The sequence below is a fragment of the Platalea leucorodia genome (genome assembly GCF_965183815.1).
Source record: "Platalea leucorodia genome assembly, chromosome: 1".
Classification (NCBI taxonomy): Eukaryota; Metazoa; Chordata; class Aves; order Pelecaniformes; family Threskiornithidae; genus Platalea; species Platalea leucorodia.
In genome coordinates this window covers 13,381,553-13,404,279 of record NC_138823.1, presented here as the reverse complement: position 1 = coordinate 13,404,279, position 22,727 = coordinate 13,381,553, and the positions used below count along the sequence as shown (strand labels likewise).

Sequence of the window (22,727 nt, the reverse complement as noted above, 5' to 3'; positions counted from 1 at the left end):
ACAGGTTGAATTATTTCACAATCTATCCTCCCTATAAATTGTTTTAATTGGCATTGATTAATAACTGACTTAATTTACAACGTTACATGTAGCAAGAAAACGTCCTACTTCAGTATTAACAAATTGAAATTAGGCTTACTTTGAGCTCATAGTAATCCACAATCACTGGCTGTGTGAGAATTTCCGTTGCTTTCTCGACACCCGTCACCTGTTGCTCTTCCACCCGAGAACATCTCGCGCGAGTCATACGGTGTACCCACGAATCTGGAATGACACAAATTTCCTAAGTCAGGATTACTGTTTATCTGGAATACAGTATCAGTGAAGTATCCTGTACCTGGAATACAGTCTCTCTCTCCAATGACAGAGACAGACCTGTTACCATTTTTTTTTTCACTGAGAAATGCTTGACTTTTACTTTCTTTCTGGCAAAAGTCACTGCTCCATAAAAATTAGAAACTCAAACACACAAAAAAAAGCACTAGAGAAAAAGGCAGGGTAAAACCAGGAAAAAAAAAAAAAATAGTCACATTGCTACTACAGCACTGCATGGTAAAACTCCAAAGTAATTTAGGTTAGGAAAGACATCTTACATTGCAAACATTAGGACATAAGTCTTCTATTCCACGTGTGACTCTGGGTCCACACAGCTTGAAGTACAGCTTTTTAACCTACACTGCTCATTACTGGGAAGATGCTCATACAATAGAAGAAAGTAAACGATTGTTTTTCAGTTAGGTACCATATGAAAAACAAACTTAAGAATCAAAAAAACAGCAGCTGCAGAAAAACATGAGTTTGGCTAGCATAACTAGAGGGGCAGCATCATTATGCAAGAAACCCTGTATGCTGATTTTAGAGAGATACAACAAAAATAACCGAAGGGAATTAAAGAAGGCTAAAACCTAATAAATAGTGTAATCCTCCTCAGGAAGAAAAACGAGCTAAATGACCTGTTTGACCTTTCACTTACCATTTGAATTTTCGCCTTCCCACCTTTCTGCTATTTGGCAATCTGGCATTTCACTTTCCTTTCTTAGGCCTGAATGTTCAGGAACCATGACACTCCTCTTTTCAGAAGCAGATTTAGCCACAAGGAGAGCTCTCTCTCTTTCATTTTCTGTCCCATATTTATTTTCATTCCCATTTTTCTGTCGTTCTTGAAGTACATTTTCATTTTCTTCCATAGAATAATCCTGTGTGGACTCAACTTCACTGCGATCTGTGTTAGAAACATGTTTTTCTTCAGAGTCTTCATCACTCTCTACTTCATTTTGGTCTTCAGGAACTTTATTCTCTTTATTGAACTGAAAATTCCTCCTCTTTCTTGCAATACTTGAAGACCCTTTGTTCTTTCTGCGTTTTCTTTTTGACGTATCTACATAGAGACAGTAGAAAAAGTAATCCAAAACTGCCAAAACAGTTCTTCCTTCAAAATCCTGCATCCTCATCTTACTTGACTTACAAGGACTTTGTGTGTCCAAACAAGGGCAACGAAGTTGGTGAAGGGTCTGGAGCACAAGTCTTATGAGGAGCGGCTGAGGGAGCTGGGGTTGTTTAGCCTGGAGAAGAGGAGGCTGAGGGGAAACCTTATCGCTCTCTACAACTACTTGAAAGGAGGTTGTAGCAAGGTGGGGGTTGGTCTCTTCTCCCAAGTAACAAGCGATGGGACAAGAGGAAATGGCCTCAAGCTGCGCCAGGGGAGGTTGAGATTGGGTATCAGGAAAAATTTCTTCACTGAAAGGGCAGTCAGGCACTGGAACAGGCTGCCCAGGGAAGTGGTGGAGTCCCCGCCCCTGGAGGTATTTAAAAGACGTGTAGATGTGGTGCTTGAGGACATGGTTTAGTGGTGGACTTGGCGGTGCTAGGTTAATGGTTGGACTTGATGATCTCAAAGGTCTTTTCCAACCTAAATGATTCTGTGATTCTATGAAAATGATCAAAGGAACTCAAGTCTCATTGTCTCCCTACATTTGTCTAGAGAAAGAGTTGCAAGTTAATAAGGTCAATTTGCTGTTAGATTTTAAAAAGCCAGCTACGGAATTTCATTCACAAAACCATCAGCTTCAAGATTTTATGAGCAGAAAATTCTTATGTTAGATAGGAAGTATTACTGCAAAGCAAGGTCATTAGGTGAAGTTGCTTACTGTCTCATTACATGAAATAATATAGATGAACAACAGAAAAGCGTTTGGAGACGAGCCCTTCTTCAACTCTGTTATAAAGCTGTGAACTTCAAAAGCTAAACACACGTTGGGCCGAGTTAGGGACAATTTTAAGGGAATATTTGCTGCAGAAAAAATTGTCCTTAAAGACTTACACCACATATGCTTTCTGATTCAGTTAACCTTGTTTAAAACAAATGTTGCATTTTTTGCCTTCCAGAAAAACCCACCATTCTTTGTATTCACAGAGTACTGCACAAAGCATATGGGTGAAGTCAGTGGCAAAATTCCCAGTCATGCCAGTGAGATCAGGAAACTTCACACCATGTCATGTGTTTTAACTGAAAGAGACCCAAGTCCCTTTGTTATTTCATGTCCTTTTCACAGGAGAAGTGAGGAAATAATGGTCTTTACATATCTATTACTGTTGCTCCCCTTTTTTTTCCCCTTTCTCTCTTCAATTGGAAATCACAGTAAGAGGTGGCATAGATTTTAGCATTTGAGGGCAGGGAAGGGAAAAAATACTGTTTCATATAACTAAAAACTAGATGAGTATTCAGAAACTGCCATGTACAACATTTTTGACTTCAAGAGGTAGCAACTTAGGAGCCATTAAATGTCAGCTGGGCCATCAAGGCCAGTGTCTTACAATGTAAACCAACCACTGTACTTGAACTTCATAACCATATTGAATGAGTGACCTCTGGATTGATCTGACATTTTGAAACAAATTAAAAAAATGTGATGCCTCTGGCATGAAGAATCAGGCATCACAGAACCCTGTTATGTCACAAGAACAGAGAAGGTATTAGTGACTTTAGCAGCTTCTCCAAGAAAGCCTGAATAAAATGCAACTTGCCGTTAGAGCGGGGTGTACTGGAATCTACAGGTGCTGCTGGCATCTTCGTTTTTTCATTACACTTTGGGTCTGTTTCCTTACACCCAGGAACAGAGTTCTGCTTCGGCATTACATGGTAGTAAGATGGAGCATACTTTGAAGAGCTACAACCTTGCAATAAAGAACAGATAGCAAAGAATTGTCTTGCATTGTTGGTTACAAATACTGAGACAAGTCTTAAAATCCTCAGCATCAAAAAAACATACCTCTTTTCTTACGAGATTCTTTAATTTCTTCACAGCGTTGTTCAAAATCTTCATCCATTTCTTCCCTCACTATGGCGTATGCAGTATCTCTCAAAGTACAAGCTCTGTGCCTAATGAGACGATCTGAAATTTTACAGTCAGAACTGAGTATTTTCTACCAGCCAATGAAATCCTTTATTTTGATTACTTAGAAAGATTTTGCTCTTTTCATAGGTAGGTTCTGAAAGGTTAACTCAGTGCGTATTTTCAGCATAACAACATAAAAGTTAATTATTGCAGCAAAAGCTCTAGTTACTGATCAACACTTCTATCACAATTTCACGCCTAAGTAGTTTAATGCTACAACATTTACAACCTGGCAAGAAATTCTCTCTGTGGATGTTTAAAATGATCTAATCCCAAGTCTACTGCCCACAGATGACATTTATCAATTTATACATTTAAAATTTTTCCAAATTAGGGATAAAAACACATCCTCACCTCCAGGATCTTTATCTGGGTTGTACTCTAAAGCATTGCTACAGATTAGGTCGATGTCTTTTAGAAAATCTCCTGCAGTTAGGTACTGGTGCAAGTCAATTTTAGAGAGAACTGCCGAAAGGTCCATGGGCTGTTTAATAACTGCATCATAATCGGGTACCTACAAATGAAATATACGTGCTCAGGGATTTAACAGAGTATCTACCAAAATTAACTATTTTAATAAAGTTAAATAAAGGACTTCGTAAAAACCCAAAGTATTTATGACACATCCAAAAATGCGGAAATTAACCAGTAAGTTTCTTGAAAATAGAAGGGATATTTCAACTGGCTTTGAAGAGACAGACCAGAAGAGGGAAAAAGTAGAAGCAGGGAGGTCAGAACCATGTGTGGGGCAGAGAAGGGAACAGACACCCAGAGTAGGAGTCATTTCACTTCGCTTCCAAAAATCACAGCAAAGAAACCTTTCTTGGTAAAGTCACATGAGATTCACTTTGCTGTTGGTGGCCAGAAAAAGGCTGCAGGAATTGCACCTTTGAAGTATCTGTCCTAGGCATCTATTTTAGAATGAGATAACTGGACCCAGAGGTGCCGATTTCTTTACACAAAAGGAGCCTAATGACTAGCTTAGATGAGTATATCTGTGTTTGTTTAGATTATTCACATCTCAGAAACTAGAAGTAAAGGGAAAGACAAGTCAGTGGATGCTTAGGGGAACAGGACTTTGCCAAAATGGAAAGCTGTGTTAGAACTACAGCTGACTTTGAAGTATATGCCCCTGGCTTAGACTTATTTGATCAATTAAATGAGAAAAAGAGACATAAGAAGTGTATAGGAGGAAGAAGAAACCACACAGCCCTTATGGTTGATCTTATACTGAGGAGCCCCGGATGAAATAGAGAATAGAATCTTAAAATTGATTTTAAAAACTGCTGCTTCTACTCCTGTTCGCACAGAAACTATTGACAGTCAGTTAAAGAGCTTTAGGCTTTATTAAAACAGTCCTATAGATACTGTTTAGAAAGAAAGAGATCTCTCTGCTTTTCAGTGCTGTAACATGCCTACATATGAAAGCTTCTTCCTGAGCGAACTGTGTTGGCATTTGGTCTAACTGGCAGCTGGACTAGATGATCATTGTAGATCGTCTCCAACTGAAATATTCTAAAGTTCTAAAGACATTTTACAAGGAACCAAGGGCCTGCAGTGAATACTCAAATAACAGACATTTGAGAGCCTCAAGGAGTCAGCAGAAGTAAAAACGAAATTCACTTCCTGCTTCTTGAAAAATTGGAATACTACAGTCCTAAAAACAAAGATAAACCTTCCTATAAAGAGCACACAAACACTGAGAAATAGAAGCACATAGAAATTATGAATATACACAGATAAAATGGTATTACAGATCAACACTAATTTACCTCCTCTGGGTCAACAGGCTTTGTAAATGCTCTGAAACGTCTGTCAACAGCAAGTCTATGAGTCACGTCCCTTAAGAAAATCCTAAGTTCACGCAACGTATCCTCCTCCTGCTCCTCCAGCTTTCTTATTTCTTCCTCTGTCAGCTGTCGAGGCTTAGGCGGCGGTGCTACAGGCAGTACTTCCAATGTCCGCCGAGCTTAAATTAATCAGAAATTTTTAGTCAATTTATGGTACTCAAATACAAGCATACAAAAATTATTGATAGAAAATTACCACAAAAGCAAATACTGTATAGCTATTAACTGTATAGCAAAGTTTTATATGTAGAATATCCTCACCGTTGTTTTTTGATGCAGGAGGTTTAGCAGCTTGATTTACAATTAAGTCCTCAAAAAACGTTCTTCTTTCTTCACTAGTAGGCAACTGGATTTTGAAAACTTCATAATCCTTAAAAAACAATTCTTTTATCTAAAGCATGAGGAGAAAAGATATTTCAGAGATAAGACCACACAAATTCATGTTCTATTCCAAAAAGATGAGTACCTTTCTAAATTAAACTGAACAATCATCTGGGTAAGTCAAACTGGGAAAAGTTATCTGCTTGGCCTTTAAAAGGCTAGGTTTTCATAGGTTAGCCTGGCAAATTAAAATATCTTCTCTAAGGAACACCTCTAGAATGAAGGGACCATTTCATACACTGATAAAGTGGTAACATTCACCACCTCCAGGACTGCTTATTTTGTATTTACCTGCCTTGCTGTCCTTCAGTTTGAATCTTTATGGCAGCTATAGAGGGAACAGGCAGGGTTCAGGAGACAAGTACAGGCTTTTTGGTAAGGTGTGGGGATTTTTTTTTTTTTTTTAATTAATTTAAATGAGTGTCTGAAGTTGCTTACTTCCAAGTTTTACTCCATTTTTCAATCTCTACTACCAAAAAGGATGGGAGGAATTTCAATACTTACTTCAGAAGGAATTTATTAACAGTATAAAAACTTCTGTAGAAAGTTAAGCCCTTTCAAAGCATTTGATGATAAACGCATCTTGGTAACATCCCCCCCCCCAGTAATTGAGACAAAATAATCAGAGCAGCATATTCACATTTTGAACACCTTCCTTTAATGCACACTCTCAGATGTCTAGAAAGCTAAGCGTGTACTCTTAGTGAATTTTATTAAAGAATACAACTAAACATTTTTTCCGAGTTACTTAAACAGAAGCTGGAACTTAGCTTTCTAATTTGTAAAGCTTTCACCTACATGAACAAAGAAATTGAAATTTTTATTGAAGAATTTAAATTTGAAATGACATTCCATCATTAACAGTGTGACCACCATACTTTTTCAGTAAAAATATCTTTCACTTTTCAGTAAAAATGTTTTCAGTAAAAATATCTTTTTCCCATTTACATTTCAAGCACTGTGTATTTTGACTAAGTACATACCTACCCATCTTGAAGTCACTGGAATTATTGTCTGAAGTAAATTTATACATCTGTCTAATAAGCACGAGCGTGTGAGAAGGGGGAGAAAGTTGGGTCAAAGTCAATCTCTTTACTCAGAAAACATTTGAGACAAATGCTTTCAGCATTATTTTGTCTAAGCAAATTTTAAGAGACCTGATTAGGGTGCCTGAGAAATAGCTTAAAGGATTTATAAATTAACAAGAAATTGAAAAAAAAAGTAAGAATACTATCAACAGAAATACCTCTTTTGGGAGATCTGCGTGACACACATCAGATGTTGCAAGCAGCAAAACTGGAGCAAATGTTGGGATGTTCTGCAGTAGTGTTGTAAAAGTAGCTTTCAGCGTAGCTCCAACAGCCTCCCACCACAAATGGATATGTGGGATATAAATTATACTTGGTGCTGTTCTTTGAGCTTCTTGCATCAACTGGTAAAATGAAAGCTTGGATGAGAAAACTAAACCATGTAGAATAGGCTAATAAAAAACTACCTATCAGTCAAACTATCTTAGGAAATAGGGATACATGAAGCCAAAACACCAAAACAAACCAAGAGAAGAACAACTCCTTAACAATAACGTAAAATTTTCACTTTGACTCATATACTCATTGCTACGCAGACAGAAACAGACCTGAATCTCTGCCTGATTTCAAAACTCCTTAGGTGTAAGATAACTCCTAAAGAGCCTCACAACTCAGCTGGTGTGGTGGTGTGCCTGAAAAAAAGAAGACTAACCCTTCAGCAAGATGTATTAGTCTGGGTAAATGGCTACATGACTGCAGCTACACCATTTTCAGTTCAGAGCAGGCACATATCCAAGTCAGTCTGGAGCACAGTCTGAACAAAGACCTATGTGAAAAGATGAGGGCTGACACTGTAAAAGAAGCCTGCTTACAATTCATAATTTCAAGTACAAGAGGTGACGGGTCTTTAGCCTGCCTGAAGAGCTAAATCACTCACAGCCTGTCATTACCAAAGGATCCATCAGACCAGATGACGTGCTTTGGAAGACCACAAGCCATTGCCTACAGATGGTACCTCAGTTGCAGAAGAGGACACGCATCTACCACATGAGGGAGCTGGCAACAGTCCTTTCATATGACAAATTTCTCCGTGCCCCCTTTCAGATTATCAATATTCAGGGAGTTCCTGTCACAAGATGGGAAGCGCACATGGTATATCCAGGCAGTGACTAGACACGGTAGTTACATGACTGCAGATGCAACCATCGCATAACAAAAAAGGAATTGTTCCTCTTATGTGAGAAATGAGTATCCAGTCATGTAACGTGTCCGTCCTTACTTGTACAGCTCTCAAATGCTGCTAGTAAAGGTCAAAATATTTTAATACAGTGATGCCAAACAATGAAATGGGTTTCCTGCCTAAAAGTAAAAAGGAAGACAGCACTAAGTCTGCTTATATTTAATTTTCCTCGTTAAGAAAAACACACCAGTGAATTTTAATGCTTTTGCCACATATACTGCAGATATGTTTATGTAAAAAAAGAAACACTTCTTTTCCCCAAAACCTTGATTGCCTTACAAATACAATAAAAAAGAAGGCTACAAAAAGTGCATGACAAGCAGTCAGGCTGATGCAGAGCCATCTACTGGGAGCACAGCAATGAAAACAACTTTCTGGATCCCACAGAGACAGGCAGAATTTCTTGCCATAAAGAGAGGTTTATTAGCAGCACCTCCCAGCTTCCCGAGCTGCTAGCAATATCCTCACTGTTTAATTTGGAATGGAAAATATGGCCATGTACAACATCCTTACTCGGAATCATTCGATCTAGAAAAAAAAGTGGTTTTCAGACAGAAGTAAACATAACAGCACACTCAAACCAGGCCACCTCCGTTAACAACAAATTTTGCTAACTCTACTGGTTTAGATACAGTTCATGAATCCTGTGAGATTAAAGAGAAAAACGATACCTGTGCACATGTTTCTTCTGGTGATACGATGCTAACAAACAAAACAGATAGGTCTAGTGTATGAACTGGAAACTTTTCCAGGGCATGTATTACTGCAGGTGCCAAATGAGAAGCTTGCCCGTATCCTGGCTCTCCAATTAATAAGAGCCGTGGCCTGCAAGATGTTGGCTGGGAATAAGCGTTTCTAGAACAAAAAGAAGAAAATAAGTTTAAAAATGTAGTGATAAATAGGCATACAGATGTTAAAGGTTTTTTCCTATCTTTTTTTTTTTTGTAAATACTCTCCATATTCCAGAAAATAATAAGCTGGTCTGTGATCAGGAAGACTATCAAAGCCCATTTTCTTACAAACTTGTACCATACCTCCCCTAAGAAATCCTGCCAATCCCCAGCATGTCTGCTCTTTGTTTGGCTGGGTTAAGTAACAGCTCCTAAATCACACGGGGGACTGTCCAGCTAAATACGCACCCGACAACTGGTCAGTAACCTGATATGCGGGAGAATAACAACTCGCTCGCTCTCTCAGCCCACACCAATCTGGATCTCTTCACCGCCCATACACACACCAATTTTCAGTAGGTCTTGAGTTTAAGTAACTGCGAGATCTCTACATCTGTCAAGTTTAGCTGAAATTTGGCCATGGTTATTGGAGATAGTGGGAAGGAAGGAACAGAACAACATTTCTAGAAAAAAATTAACGTGGGCACTGAAACACATTAGCTGGGTCTGAAGAAGTACACAATTGGATTGGTTCAATTACAGCAGTACACTAAATATGTATAAGTTTTATATTTATTTTATTCAGTCATTCTAATTGTTTCATCTTTGAATTGTGTATTAATTTCCTAGTAATCTTGCTTTACTAACATGAAACACATTTGTGAAGAGCATTTGTTTTTTCCACCACAATACTGTTGTGCCTTTGCTGGCTGAAGTCAAAGATCCAAGAGACCTAACCAAGCTCTGCAGGTCAGAAGATTTTCTGGACAGCACAGCAACAGAAATTGAGAAAAATACCTGACCCAACAGTAACAACAACAACCTGTTTTTTCAATTGTTGGCTTACGTGACTTCCACATTAAAATGTCAAAAGATTAACATAAACTTAGTAGGTTAACGGTACAAAATGCAGGCATTGTTTAAGTTTTTCTCACAGTGTTTTAACAAACTATTTCTCAATTTGGTTTCTGCTACATGATTTGCTACTGGTTAAACAACCTTGGAAGGCATAAGGGCAAAAGATGGCTACACAAATCCATCCAGGTTTTTTCGTTAAAAGGACAGACAGCACGTTTCTTTGGTCTTGAGTCTTTCAAGGAACACCATGGATTAAATCAACGTGTTCTATCAGTCTGTGGACCACTTTGACTTAGGAAAAGAGGGCTGGGCCATTCGGTTTGATGGGTTATGGCAGCGTACTCCATTAGAACATTGGTACCCAGCTGGATATTCGTACTTACTTCTTCCAAATATTGATCACCCCCGACACACGTTTTACTCCTGCATTTACCAGCCCTCACACCAAAACAGTGTACAGACCCAGCCATCTTAAAAATGTGAACATAAAGGGGACAAGCATTTACCTGCTGAAATTGAGGAATTTTTCCTTTTGTCTACCAGGCATTTTGTGCGTTGGGTTATCTTCAAAGATTGATGGTGATTCCTCATCACTGTCAATTGCATCATTTCTTAAAATATGATTTAAACTGTCTGAAAAACAAAAAAGGTTTGTTAACTTTCCTGAATAGTCCATATCTCGCTCTCGCATTAATACAGCTTCTAAATCAGTGCTGGAAACCCCTTATCTTGTATTTCTTCCTTTGAGGGCACACGCCAAATGCTGTTTTCTGAAGAGTTCATCCTACTGTAGATCTAAGGAGATCGCACAAGTCTCTACAAAGCTGTCCAATGTCCCATGATTTGCATAAGGTATATCTCTCCATTGGTGAAAACTTAAGAGGTTTTTTCCTTAGACTAAAGATGATTAGGAACAACTTCTGTAGTTCCTAGACACCTGAAAAACGCAACAAGGCCACTTCTTTTTGGAGCAGGTTCCAAAAAAATTCCCACTTCCATTGGGGGAATTAAGTGAACATGATGGCCACAGACTTCCATTTGTCTAGGACTAGTGAGTCACAATACACAGACCAACACATCTTGTAAATAAGGCTCCTCAAAGATCACCGAAGGAGGAAATAATGGAAGGCAGACAACAGAGAGGGGATGCAATTACCAGTCCCCTAGCTTCTCTGCTTTTATTTTGCTGGTAGATTTCTCCCTCTATTTTACCAATGCAAACCAATCTCCCAGCTCTACTAGGAGTGATACTGGTAGGATATTCTCAAGAGATTAGCATAATAACTAACTATTCATGGATCTCCATTAAGCAGGAGTGGAGTGAGTTTATCAATTTATTTGCACTCACCAACTGACAGACTAAACCTGATGGGAGCTGATGCCGTCAGGACCGTGAGCTCACATATACTACACAAGCCAAGCCCCAAAGTATACACTATTAAAACATTCTGATCTCACGTGCAAGTGTACAGTGTGATCCACAAACATTTAAATTAAGAGACTATGGTTAAAAATCACGATAGCTAAACCAGTATTTAGCTTAAACCACTTATATTGTGGTCCTGACATTCTTCAGACAGGAATTAGAAGCATTCATGTAAAAATGCCCTTCTCTCCCCATGTAAATATTTATTTTGAAAGAGGTGCCTCATACTTTAAACCTTAAATCTGTCTCTACAAATGATAATGTTAGCTACTGTCAGAAGCAGTGCTGTAGTAAAGAATGCATAGCTCTCTACTGTGTATTCCGAGTCATTCACAGCTCCCATCCAGCACTTCAGTTTAGAATACAGAATAAAAACTATGCACAATATTCCTGAAATAAAGGCGTGCACATGCATATTATAAAATTCTACTGTTATTACATCTGAGAGGTTTGTGTATGTTGATTGCACAAATCAGAAGTTTTTGCTTTGGCAGAATTTTAAAGAAGTGGATGATATTGTTATACCTTGTTGTTGGTCCTTCTTTAGTGCAAGCTCTGCATGGGGAAATACTCTCTGCAAGGCTTGTAAAATCCTCGCTAGTGTGTTTTCAAGCAGTGGTTTTGAAATAGGTGATAGCGCTCGCCCAGGTGAAGCCACAGCCCTCTGTGAAGCTGGAACAGTCTTCTGCATAGCCGTGACAAAGTCCTTTGCTGTTACATTAATAGAAGCGATATCTAGCTGCAGTTTCTCACTACTTCTGTATATCTGAGGATAGCGGCGGCGCAAAGCACAGAGGGCAGCTTCGGCACATAAGGATTTAATATCAGCACCACAGTATCCTAATAAACAAAACAAGAATCAAATGTTACATCAGTCTCGGGCAACACAGAAGTCAAGGCCAAGGTTTCCAAAGTGCAACACTGAAAGACTTTGTATGCAGCCAAAAATTAACATGTTAAGAGAGAATTTAAAGAGTTACTGCACTGCAGAGAAGTTTTGTTACGCGGCTCGCAGCCTGATATCCTGCACTTATGAAGCAGCCACCTAATCAAAACTTTGCTCCTGACGAAGATGCCCCAAACCCATTCCATGTTCTGAGAGACAAAAAGAAAATGAAAAGAAGCATCTAACTTTGTTTGCTCCCAAGGCAAACAGAGCTGCCTCACCGGCTCGCTCTGCAGCAAGGCACAAGAGCTTGGGCACTGCCGGGTACAAGCTCAGGTTCCTTAGGACTCCGTCACATGCAGCAACTCACTTTGTTTTCAAACTTACCAACACATTCTTCAGCTAGCTCTTCAAGAAACGTGTCCAATGGCTTAGGGGTCCACTCTCGTGTGTGAATCTTGAAAATCTCTTTTCTAGCCTGGAAACAAAATGGTTACATTTTAGTTTGCCCTAAGTGCTCTCTTAAAAAAACCCAAACCAACACAAAACCCAAAAACCCCTCACATTAATACAAATACTTTTCTTATCTGCTAAACTTAAGTCTTTTAAAGTTCAGTTAATAAGCTCTCTTCTTTTTCAAGCAGGAAAGTTAATAATTCTCAATTTGTTATATTAAACTCTTTCTAGGGGCCTGCAATAAAAGGCATTTATAGCTTCCATAAAAGTAAGTTTCCCCAAGTATGAGACCTAATGAACCTGAGGAAAAAAATGTAGTAAAAAACTCATCTGCAACCAGAGATTTTTCATCAAAGAAAATTCTCCCAAATTTAGCAAAATTTCATAGTGAGTCTCATTAGTTCATCGAATTTGCTTTTCCGCCAGTTCATTAAAGGAAAACAGTCCTAGCACTACATTTCAAATTGCTACAATTACTGCAAAGAAGAACAATAATTATGACTCAAACTACTGTCATTGATCCAGAAAATGTCAATCGTTGCCTATCTTCATCTCTGATCTTAGCAAGACTTAAATTTAAGTATTTCCTGGTACACAGATTAATTATGGCCAGATTTCTAGAATTCTTCCATAGTAGGGAATTATATATTATATCTGTTTGATGGTACCTCCTCTCCTGTTCCTGAAAGCAGATAAAAACGAGACAAATGTTTGTGTTAAATACACTGTTCAGTGCACTTTTACTAGCCTTCAATCCAATAAGCATTTTATCCTTTTTCCAAAAAATGCTAATAAAAGAAAAAGAAATATCAGTTATAGTCAGAGAAAAAACACAAAAACAGGGTTGCGGTTTTGCACACTACCTTCCCCCCTAAAATATTTTTTGGCTGCTATGTACCTATTTTTTCATTGCTTAGCTATTGCCATTGAACTAGAAGGTCCCCAAGTCCCGCACTTGTGCAGTGTACTTCATATCTTTGTCCAACAACCTGTTAAGAAGTGCCACTCAGAATGTCAGATCCGAAAATACTTGTAGGTGTCTCCCAGGATACCCAGCCTGGGAACAATCCAACATGGGTACGTCCGCTATCCATTCATAAACCAAGAACTGAGAGCAAGAGCACTTCAGGGTGAAAGTGCCTAAGTGGATTAAATAAGCAAGCAAACAGGAACCATTTTGGGAATGAAAAATTTTCATTTGCTCCAGCACCAGCCTTGATAAAAGTTTTTGTTAGCAAAAAGGAATTCTTGTGCGCACACCATTTCTTTCATTTTCAAGATGAGATAGCAGTAATTTATAGCTAATTCAGACATTCATTCTTACTTAAACATTTCTGTGACTAGCAGCATCCCATTTTCTTGGCTGGTCACAGTGAAACCAGAACTAATTATAGAACTAACTACTTGTTGAAATCATCTTCATCATATATATTCAGTACCAGATCTGCCCTCCACAGTACAACACAGTCTCTCCAGATATCCCTCTTTTGTCCAAGTTGTGCAACACTGTTCTCGACTTTTAACTGCTCCATCATACTGCATTGTTACGTGGTTTTGTTATAAAGATAGACTTTGCCACATTAGCGTTAAGGTTGAGTTCAAGTTCTGACCTCTTTATTTGGCAAGCTGAAGAGGAACTCTCGATCAAAGCGTCCGGGTCTTCGTAAAGCAGGATCTATAGAATCCAGTCTGTTGGTGGCTCCGATTACCACAATCTCTCCTCTGCTGTCTAAGCCATCCATAAGTGCCAGAAGCGTTGATACAATAGAGCTAACAGAAAAATATAATTTTCATTCACTGGTTTAGTAAATTTTGTTATGTTCTACATGACCTTCTCCAATGATCACTCAAAAAGGACAAGCTTTTCTTGATGAGATGCTGATTAGTGACTCATTATAAGACATAAAAAAAATAGATAAGGTAACACAGGCCTTGTGCTGATATCAAGCTTAGTGAATTGTTTTCAATTATTGTTTAAAAATCATCTGAAATTTAGCAGCATTGAATTACTAGTTTTCAGGACAAATGAATGTGTCAAATAAAGTAAAACAGGTTGTGGTCTTCTTTTCACAAAGGTCAAGCAGCTTCTATGTAGATACAAAAAATGTACTACCTATGAATTTGGTCCTGTTTACTGGACCGCACAGGAGCAAGACCATCTATCTCATCAAAGAAAATAATTGAAGGTCGCATCTGGTAAGCCTAGAATGAAAACACAGGAATATTCACAGAAGTAAGACAACACTATTTTAAAGAGAAAATGCATGCAAAACATTATGGTTGGAAAGTCACTGGAACTAGATTTTTCAGACTAGCATCAGGGATCTCTGCTAATTGAGCTAATGGAGTAAGTGGCACGAGTAACGGAAGACAGCAGCCTATGTCAGCCCACTGAGACTGGGTGACAGGAAACAAATCATACCAGTAGTTTTTACAGCTATTTGGCAACCACCGAGAACAGAGCCGGGACTTAATTCAATTACAGGTCCTGGAAGCAAGCTTCCGTTATGAATTTAAATGACCATGCTTTCAGCCTGCATCTGTTTCCCTCTGATCTACAGCCACCATCTCTTGCCTCTTGCAGCCTTTTTTGTGGCTGGTGGGTTGTTTGTTGGTTGGGGTTTTTTTTTGTTTTGTTTTGTTTTTTTTTAATTGGGGGGCGCATTTGTTTTGCAAGGTTTTTTCGTTTGTTTTATTAATCTTTCCCAATATATCTCAAGATTTCAAGCCCCTAAAAAACCCACTGAAAAAGGAAACACTGACAAACCCATTTCAGTGGAAGAAATGAACAAAACACAAAAAGGAGTGAGGAGTTCTTAAAAATATTGACCACAGAAAATTACAGTTACAACTCATAACACATGGCACAGTTCAACCTTACCTGATCAAATAATAAACGAAGCTGTCGTTCAGATTCCCCTACCCATTTACTCAGGCAGTCGGCACCTTTTCTCATAAAGAAGGCTATTCTCCTGTCACCTTGGCCACATTCATTAGCAAGTGCACGAGCAACCAGCGTCTTTCCAGTCCCTGGTGGACCATAAAATAGACAGCCTCTGCAATTAAAAAAAAAAAAAAAAAAAGATTCACATAAGGAAAAAAATGTCATGGTAAAGTACCTCTTACAACCCCCATCCCTAAAATGCTTAACTCTCCTCTCCTAACCAAAACACTTCACATATGAGATAGCGGTAACAGCTGAAGTGTGAGAAAAGTCAAAACAGATGCAAGTTTTATGTTCCTACACAATTCAATGAGGCAGTAAATGAAATGAATAAAGACGATAACACAGATGTACAAAACCTTAAGAAAAGATTGTAGTGTCCCAGAAGGACGCTTCCAAAACTGCTGACGAACAGGGGTGGTTACAGCACAGTGGAGCCAAACAAGAACAAACTTCAACACAGAATCTGGGACTGGCCTAACTTATGAATCACCCGTTCATTCTGCAATGATACACTGCATATTCATTCTTGTTTTCACAAAAGGCGAGATTTGATAGTAAAGCATTTCATTCTCCCTTAAAAAGCTTTAAGTTGCTGGATTTGGTCTTCCAGACCATCCGTTGCTGATGATAAATGAGGAGGAAGTCTAAAGCTGGGAGGGTATTCTGCATTTACAGATAAATATAGCCATCAACTAGAAAAGCCAAGACACTGCTGTTTCAAAAAGAATTTCAACAAATAGAGAAGCAAAACACTGAAAGATTTTCTTTTCATTATTTGTAATACTTTTAAAGTTTCTGAAAGCAAAGAATTTAAAGTCCTATTTCAATATACCATGATTGAGTTTTGCTGACCAAGAATATATATATAAAGCTAAAATCTCTGATAATTTCATTTCATAACACAGAGCTCATTTAGCTGTGTAAGAAGTGGACAGATTCCTGTTTCAGCCCAAGCACAACAAACACTGCAAGGTTCTAGTTGCAACTCCTATCAATTGTAAAATTGATACTTGGGCACTTGGAGAGACAATTGGACTTCCAAGCAACAAGTGACAGTTGACTACCAGTAGATGATTTCTTCCTGCTTATAAACTAATCAAGTTGACTCCTACATAGAACTCAAAACAAAACAACCCCAACGCCAACTTTTAAAGGCAAGACACTTTTCAAGTGTATTCTCACCACACAGTAAATCTTTGAACCTACATATATTATGGATTCTATCAATTTTTAAAAAATTGGTTTTTTACTACTGCTAAAAAAAAACCATCAACGTTGCTGAAAATTTCAAAGCATGGAAACATATTGATACCTCAGTTGAATATTCTCCTGAAAATGGGTGAATTAGAATGTATAGTTTTAAACAATGTCTGTTACCTTGGAGGTTGAATTTTGAATCTCTCAAAGACTTCTGGGTAAAGCAATGGAAAAACGACCATCTCTTTTAAAGCTGAAATGTGGTCAGAAAGACCACCCACACCATCAAATCGTACCTAAAGATAAATTCAACAGAACACATTTTCTATCATAAAGAAAGCTGCAACCGTGATAAGGTTCCATCAGAAATTATATGTTGGCACAAAGGAAATGTTCTGGGCAATTTTCAAATCGCCTGAGAAAAAACTGTAAACCAAGGTAGTTGTAGACAGCACGTTATTGAATGCTTTTATAAACATTGGAAACATCTCACTGACACAATGAACTAAAAATACTTACTGAACAATCTCTTTGCATTGGATCAACATCAGCCAGACTTGCTCCAATTTTCATTCGATCCTCGCGAATTCCCTTTAAGTCATCTTTCCGAAAGTTCAGTGGAAGACACCTGATTTGAATTAAGGAGAAAGACACTTTCTAACTTAAGATGCTGCTAGAAGATTTTTGCTTTTATAATGATGGCAAGTGAATGCAGAAGACCTTATAAATGAGCATAAACTTCCTAAATAGTTAAATATTCATTCAAATTGTTTTACATTTAATGTCCATGAGTAAAAAAAGGAAAATGGTCACTTCAGACATTAAACAGAGTTAATTATTTTAACAACTCTTAGCACTTATGAATATCCATGCCAGTCAACACAGCACATACATGAATGCAAGCTTAGAACAAGTTATGCCGTATGGGCAGACTGTGAACTGACCTTGGTTTGTGTGACACAAGAACCCCCCAAAACACACTGACATCTTTCAAAGATGTTTTGCTTCTACAGTCAAAAAGTTACAGCCCAAGGGGATACTTATTTCAGTGTGGATTAACATTATAAAAGCTGCCCACCACTGCTGGTCCTTCCCAAGGACTTTGGGATGTGTGTGCCAGAAGACAGAAGCATCTGAAAGACATCTGGCTGAAACCTTATTTGTTACATTGTTACTAAAATAGTTTTTCTAGAGCATTTGTTAAGTAACAAACCCACCCATTTCCTCCATTTATAACATTTTTCTGTTATGGTGGTTTTCTTCCTGAATAAACTACTGTAAAGCACAGGGGCAGTAGAATTTTACATTAAGAAATTACATTAAAGTGTTCCTCCGCTCATTCCTGCCTAGAAATCAAATTGCTTATTAAAAATCAATTCTAAAAATCCAATTTTAGAGAGTCCAGTTACGGTTGTCAGTACCAACAGAGATGATTAACTATTGCTGCAATTTAGAAACTGTACAAGATGAAGAGGATAACACTTCATGGTTCGGCAGATGCAAACTCCTCCCCAGTAGATTCCTCCCTCCCCTGTTCTCCAGTTACATTAACCTTCTTAAATCTCTGTTACAGCTGTGCTTCCTACGCCTCTCAAAATGCTCTTCATCATCTGATGAGGATGATGAGGATGTGGAATTACTGTTGTGGACTGCATGTCTCCGTCTGCAAACATTTAAACAAACAAGTGAAAAAAAAGGACACAGTAAGTAATATCAAAATTTCAGTGAATTCTATCTCAGAGATCTATTACGTTTCCAGATCATTGTACTCCTTATGAATCTGGTTTCAAAGTACATGACATGATTTTCTTTGTGACAGCAAAATTTGATTTTTCTTAAGAAGGTAAAATGTTTAACTAGTTTGCAAAGAAATTTCTTAAATGAATTACTCGTTTTGTCCAATCTCTCTCTCACACACACATAAATCAAGTTTCACTTAGAATTATGTATCCACTCTGTGAAACATAAACCTTTTTAACTTATTGAAAAATCTGGCTCCAAAAACCCTTCCTTCCTTAACTGTCTGCTTTCAAGGATGCTAAGCAGAGGGCTCATATCTAGCAAGAGGTGGCATTCTCCGTGCTCTAACTGCTTACAGCATCCAAACCCCCTTTGTCATTACTATTGCAATTTATAATTTAGAATTTCATTCAGCATTTTTCTTGTTTAAGGATAGTTTCATACAGAAACATTAACTAATTCCAAAGAGAAACCAGAATCAGTATTGGAGTGATTAACAAAAAAAGCCACTAAAACTCCCATAGAGGCTCTTCCTCTAACTACATTATCTTCAGTTTTAAGAAAACCATTTGTATTCTTCAAGATTAAATAGTCTAAGATTTTCAGATGGAGATTCTGGCTTCAATTCCAGAACAAAAGAATTTCAGTTACACAATCTCAGCCACAACCTCCATAATCACCTTATCAGTGACCACAAATATTACATTTAAAAAAAAAAATCTAATGGCTAATCAAAAGTATAGTCTCCTGCCCGCAACATTGGTTTTCTCTATACCCTCAGACTACCACAGCAATAATCATACTATTAATCTGTAATTACCACCAATCCAAAAACCCTCAAAAGCATTATTCAGTAATGTGAACAACAGCACCATTGATAAATATTGATAAATAAGAACTACCACTAACTGTACACCAACCTGTTAGTTCTTTTGCAGCAAGAGCCTTGTGACTGAGCACTTCTAAATGGATATCTCTGTCTGACAGGTGAAGACCGGCCTGAAAGACGTTGTCTTGGTTCTGTTTAAAGCAAAGAATTTAGAATAATGCTAAAAACAAGTTTAAGAGAAAGCAGGATAGTGAAAGAGGCAGAAAAGAGGATGCGTTTCGCCCATCTCTAATTTCAGGGGAACTTTCAAGTGATTGGAGGTGTGTGTTGTGGTGTTTTGGTTTTTTTTTAGATCAGTACACAGTAGAATTGAAAAAACACACACCTGCTTTTTAAGGAGAACTGGAAACCACAAGAGTAAGATTATCAAGTCTGTGTAATTACTATTCTTTCAAGGAAACATAAATCATTTTTTTACTGAAAACCAACAATAAGTATGCCAAATGGCAAAGAAATATAACATGCACAGGATACATGCACTTAATAAAATTTACTTGCAGAATGAAGGCAAGAAATTTAAATAAAGTTGAGTGTGTGTATGTATTTTCATTCAAAAAAAATATCTCACTTATATGCAAGAAATTAGCTCTTAAGAGAAACAGTGCATTTAACCTACTTTCCAGTGGAGCTTGATAGCGCTCAACAGTTTTCCTCTGTCGAAAGTCATAACGCTTTCGAGTGTCTTCACCATCATCATCTTCTTTCTCTTCACTTTCTTCTGATGAAACTACCGTACATCGACATAACATTAAACTGTTTAAGTACTGTTGCAAATTATATTAAATTCAAAATGCACTACACAGATGCCTATAGGTTTTACTATTACCTGCATGTTAATGACACAATGCATCTGAAAACCTGCAAAACCTTAAGACCAATTTATGCAAGACACATTCGAGAAATTACAAAACACAGAGGAGCATACATATAGATATTGTTCTGTCCTCGTTGAAACTGCTAGGTGACTTCTCATCAGTCTTAGTAACAATTCTGTCATCTTGCTTAGCTAAGATGCAGCTCCTCTGAAAACCACTATTTCAGAAAGTCATTTCTTGTTATTTTGAGAAAGTCTTGCAAGGAAGGGTTTTTAATACTCTACAGTGGGAAGACTAAGCATGGTAATCTAGCTTCAAGTCCTAGCTCTGCCACAGATTACGTGAGCAATAATGGGCAAGTCAGAGGTCTGAACTTTCCCAATCACAAGATAATGTCAAACACATACAGCTTATGCCACTAGCTTCTGTAAAGTAACTTGAATTTTTTTCATGAGATTTGGTAAGAATGCAAAAAACAGAGTATAATTATCTAGCAGGTTCTTAATAATACCCTCTGACATTAGTAGCTGGACACCAGGTGAAGAATGTACATGCTCTGTTCACCTACCTGCTCACTAAAATGAAGTAAATTTTATTCCTTGGAAAGCACTACCCTTTTTTTTCTTCCCCCCAAAAGGTCACACCGCTTTCTGAATGTAAGATACGTTACACAAGATATATAGACAGCACATGGAAAACTGAAAAATGATTTTGGCATCACTGCCATCCCCAGTCCTTGGTACTCCAGTGCTCCTGTCACAAAGGCATGAATTTCTCTGTTTTTCTGCTCCTCTAGTCCTTCCCCTTGCTCCACTCATCTTCTTTACACCAACACTGACACACTTTCCCTACTCCTTCCTGGCATGCTTTTCATTATAAAAGTATATTTTAGTTTCTTCTTCATTTAAAATTCCAGAGTTTTCACTTTGATCACAAATGAATTGCCCCATACTCTTCTTTCTCATTCAACATGCTATTTATAATTACCTTCTGCAAGTCTCTCCCGCCCAGCACCCTGAGATCCACACCCTTGAACCAAGCCATAGAGTTCCTCCCTCTAAACCACCAATGTCTTGTATTACGGCAGCTCTTATTAAGGCCTTGAGTTGATATTCTCCTAACTAGATCTCCAAACAAGGAGTTAGCTGTCCTTCTCCCTTAGCAGTCAAATGCCCTTGGCACACTTGATCGTGTTGCTGTTTGTTGCCTTGCCCTACCTCGGTTTCTTTAGGTCAGCCTCTTGCTGGACTTCTGTGGCTCCAAGTGTTCTCTTGCTGCTCTATGAGGAGGTCTGACCACCGAGGTGCACACCTGGGAGCCACAGGCTAGGTCTGAACTAATAACAGGCCTAAAAACAGGCCAGGGACTGTTCTCTGGCTTGTTCATGATTAGGAACAAGTGCTCAGTAACACCTGGACATCTAGGCTGAACTTCTTTGTAGGTCTCCATTGCCAGCGGTCAAGTCTTACACAGTCTGTGTAACATGTACAAGGGTACTGCATAAATCATCTCTCATTCAAGTTCTGATGGTCAGACAGGTGATCAGGCGCAGGGCACGGTCAGACAAGCATACTGACCAGCAAACTACACGGGAGTGGCCCTTTTTATCCCCTTGCCCCTCTATTTTCCCACTCTTGTTCCTCCCAAAAATCACCTAAACCCCTCCCTTGTCCCACCTTTGGTTCCTGCCCTAGAGATCCCATAAGAAGTCCTGTGTGAACTGCTTTTCCCCTGCGTCCCACAATGTCCCACCCCTAGGCAATAACCCCTTAGTCTGAAAGGTGATCTGGAGAGCTGCTCCCCATGACTCATCCAGATGGGTTTCACGCCTGGACACTGGGGCCCACGGCTCGGCTGGGACAGCCCTTGAGGGGCCCAGACAAGGTGGCTGTTCCTCCTTGATTTGGGTCCCTGCCTGCCATTGTGCGCCTCTGTGCTCCTCTGGGCTTGTGCAGACAGGACTTTGATGGGCTGATGGCCCTGGGATGGGCCTGGGAGTAGCCCAGTGGGGTATTATTTGGGTTCCCCCTCCTGCCACTCCGTTGCGGGTGTGCAGAGGAGGTCTATCAAAAAACCTAACATTGATCAGCTCAACTACCGCCACATCCTTTTCTGTCCTTAAGTACAGCCTCGTCCCATTCTGTTCCATCCAGAAAGCTCCTACAAGGATTGTTGGACTGACTGCCTTAATCACAACTACCTTAAAACCTTAAAGTTTTTCCTCCTCACTTCAAACATAAAGTTAATATGGCCTTTTACGATTTAACCTTATTCCTCATGTTATTTTCCACTAAGTACCGGGATGACAGCTCCTAATTACAGGCCCAGACAGCAGCTTCCACTGACTAAACACAAAAATGAACACCACTATCTTCTCCCCTGCTGATCTTCATGCTCAGAAGGAGCTTTCCATACACATCTGGCAGCCTCTCTTACTTCCAGAAAACTCTTGCTGGGCTGCTCAAAACCGTGAAAACTGTCCTGCTCCTGCTGTAGCGAGACCACTCTTTCCCATTCTGAGTAATACCGTCCATTTCTTTGTATTCCCACCTGTCCACAGCCATCTGTTGCCTTTTATCTTGCAAGCATTTTGGAAAAGCACCGATTTTTTTTTTTTTTCTCTGAATACGTGTTCTGAGCTCACTACAGTACAGCCCTAGAGTCTGTGACTATGGCTTGTAATGTCAATAGCAACACAGATTTTTTTAATAGATGAAAAATACCGATTA

General features: G+C 38.7%; 1 protein-coding gene across 1 annotated transcript in view; it reads right to left on the bottom strand.

Moving 5' to 3' along the window:
- The window catches only part of ATAD2 (ATPase family AAA domain containing 2), a gene marked incomplete at its 5' end in the record, with an annotated part of 38,972 nt that overhangs the window by 5,321 nt on the left and 10,924 nt on the right, over positions 1-22,727 (bottom strand). Inside the window, 20 exons of the mRNA XM_082314338.1 lie at positions 140-264; positions 974-1,378; positions 3,025-3,174; positions 3,270-3,392; positions 3,750-3,909; positions 5,168-5,364; positions 5,507-5,636; positions 6,873-7,058; positions 8,566-8,749; positions 10,149-10,275; positions 11,594-11,908; positions 12,342-12,432; positions 14,021-14,180; positions 14,524-14,612; positions 15,292-15,466; positions 16,735-16,850; positions 17,074-17,182; positions 18,107-18,217; positions 19,215-19,314; positions 19,800-19,910. Of these exons, the coding sequence (XP_082170464.1) occupies positions 140-264; positions 974-1,378; positions 3,025-3,174; positions 3,270-3,392; positions 3,750-3,909; positions 5,168-5,364; positions 5,507-5,636; positions 6,873-7,058; positions 8,566-8,749; positions 10,149-10,275; positions 11,594-11,908; positions 12,342-12,432; positions 14,021-14,180; positions 14,524-14,612; positions 15,292-15,466; positions 16,735-16,850; positions 17,074-17,182; positions 18,107-18,217; positions 19,215-19,314; positions 19,800-19,910 (3,164 nt within the window). The remainder of the gene's footprint in view (positions 1-139; positions 265-973; positions 1,379-3,024; positions 3,175-3,269; positions 3,393-3,749; positions 3,910-5,167; positions 5,365-5,506; positions 5,637-6,872; positions 7,059-8,565; positions 8,750-10,148; positions 10,276-11,593; positions 11,909-12,341; positions 12,433-14,020; positions 14,181-14,523; positions 14,613-15,291; positions 15,467-16,734; positions 16,851-17,073; positions 17,183-18,106; positions 18,218-19,214; positions 19,315-19,799; positions 19,911-22,727) is intronic.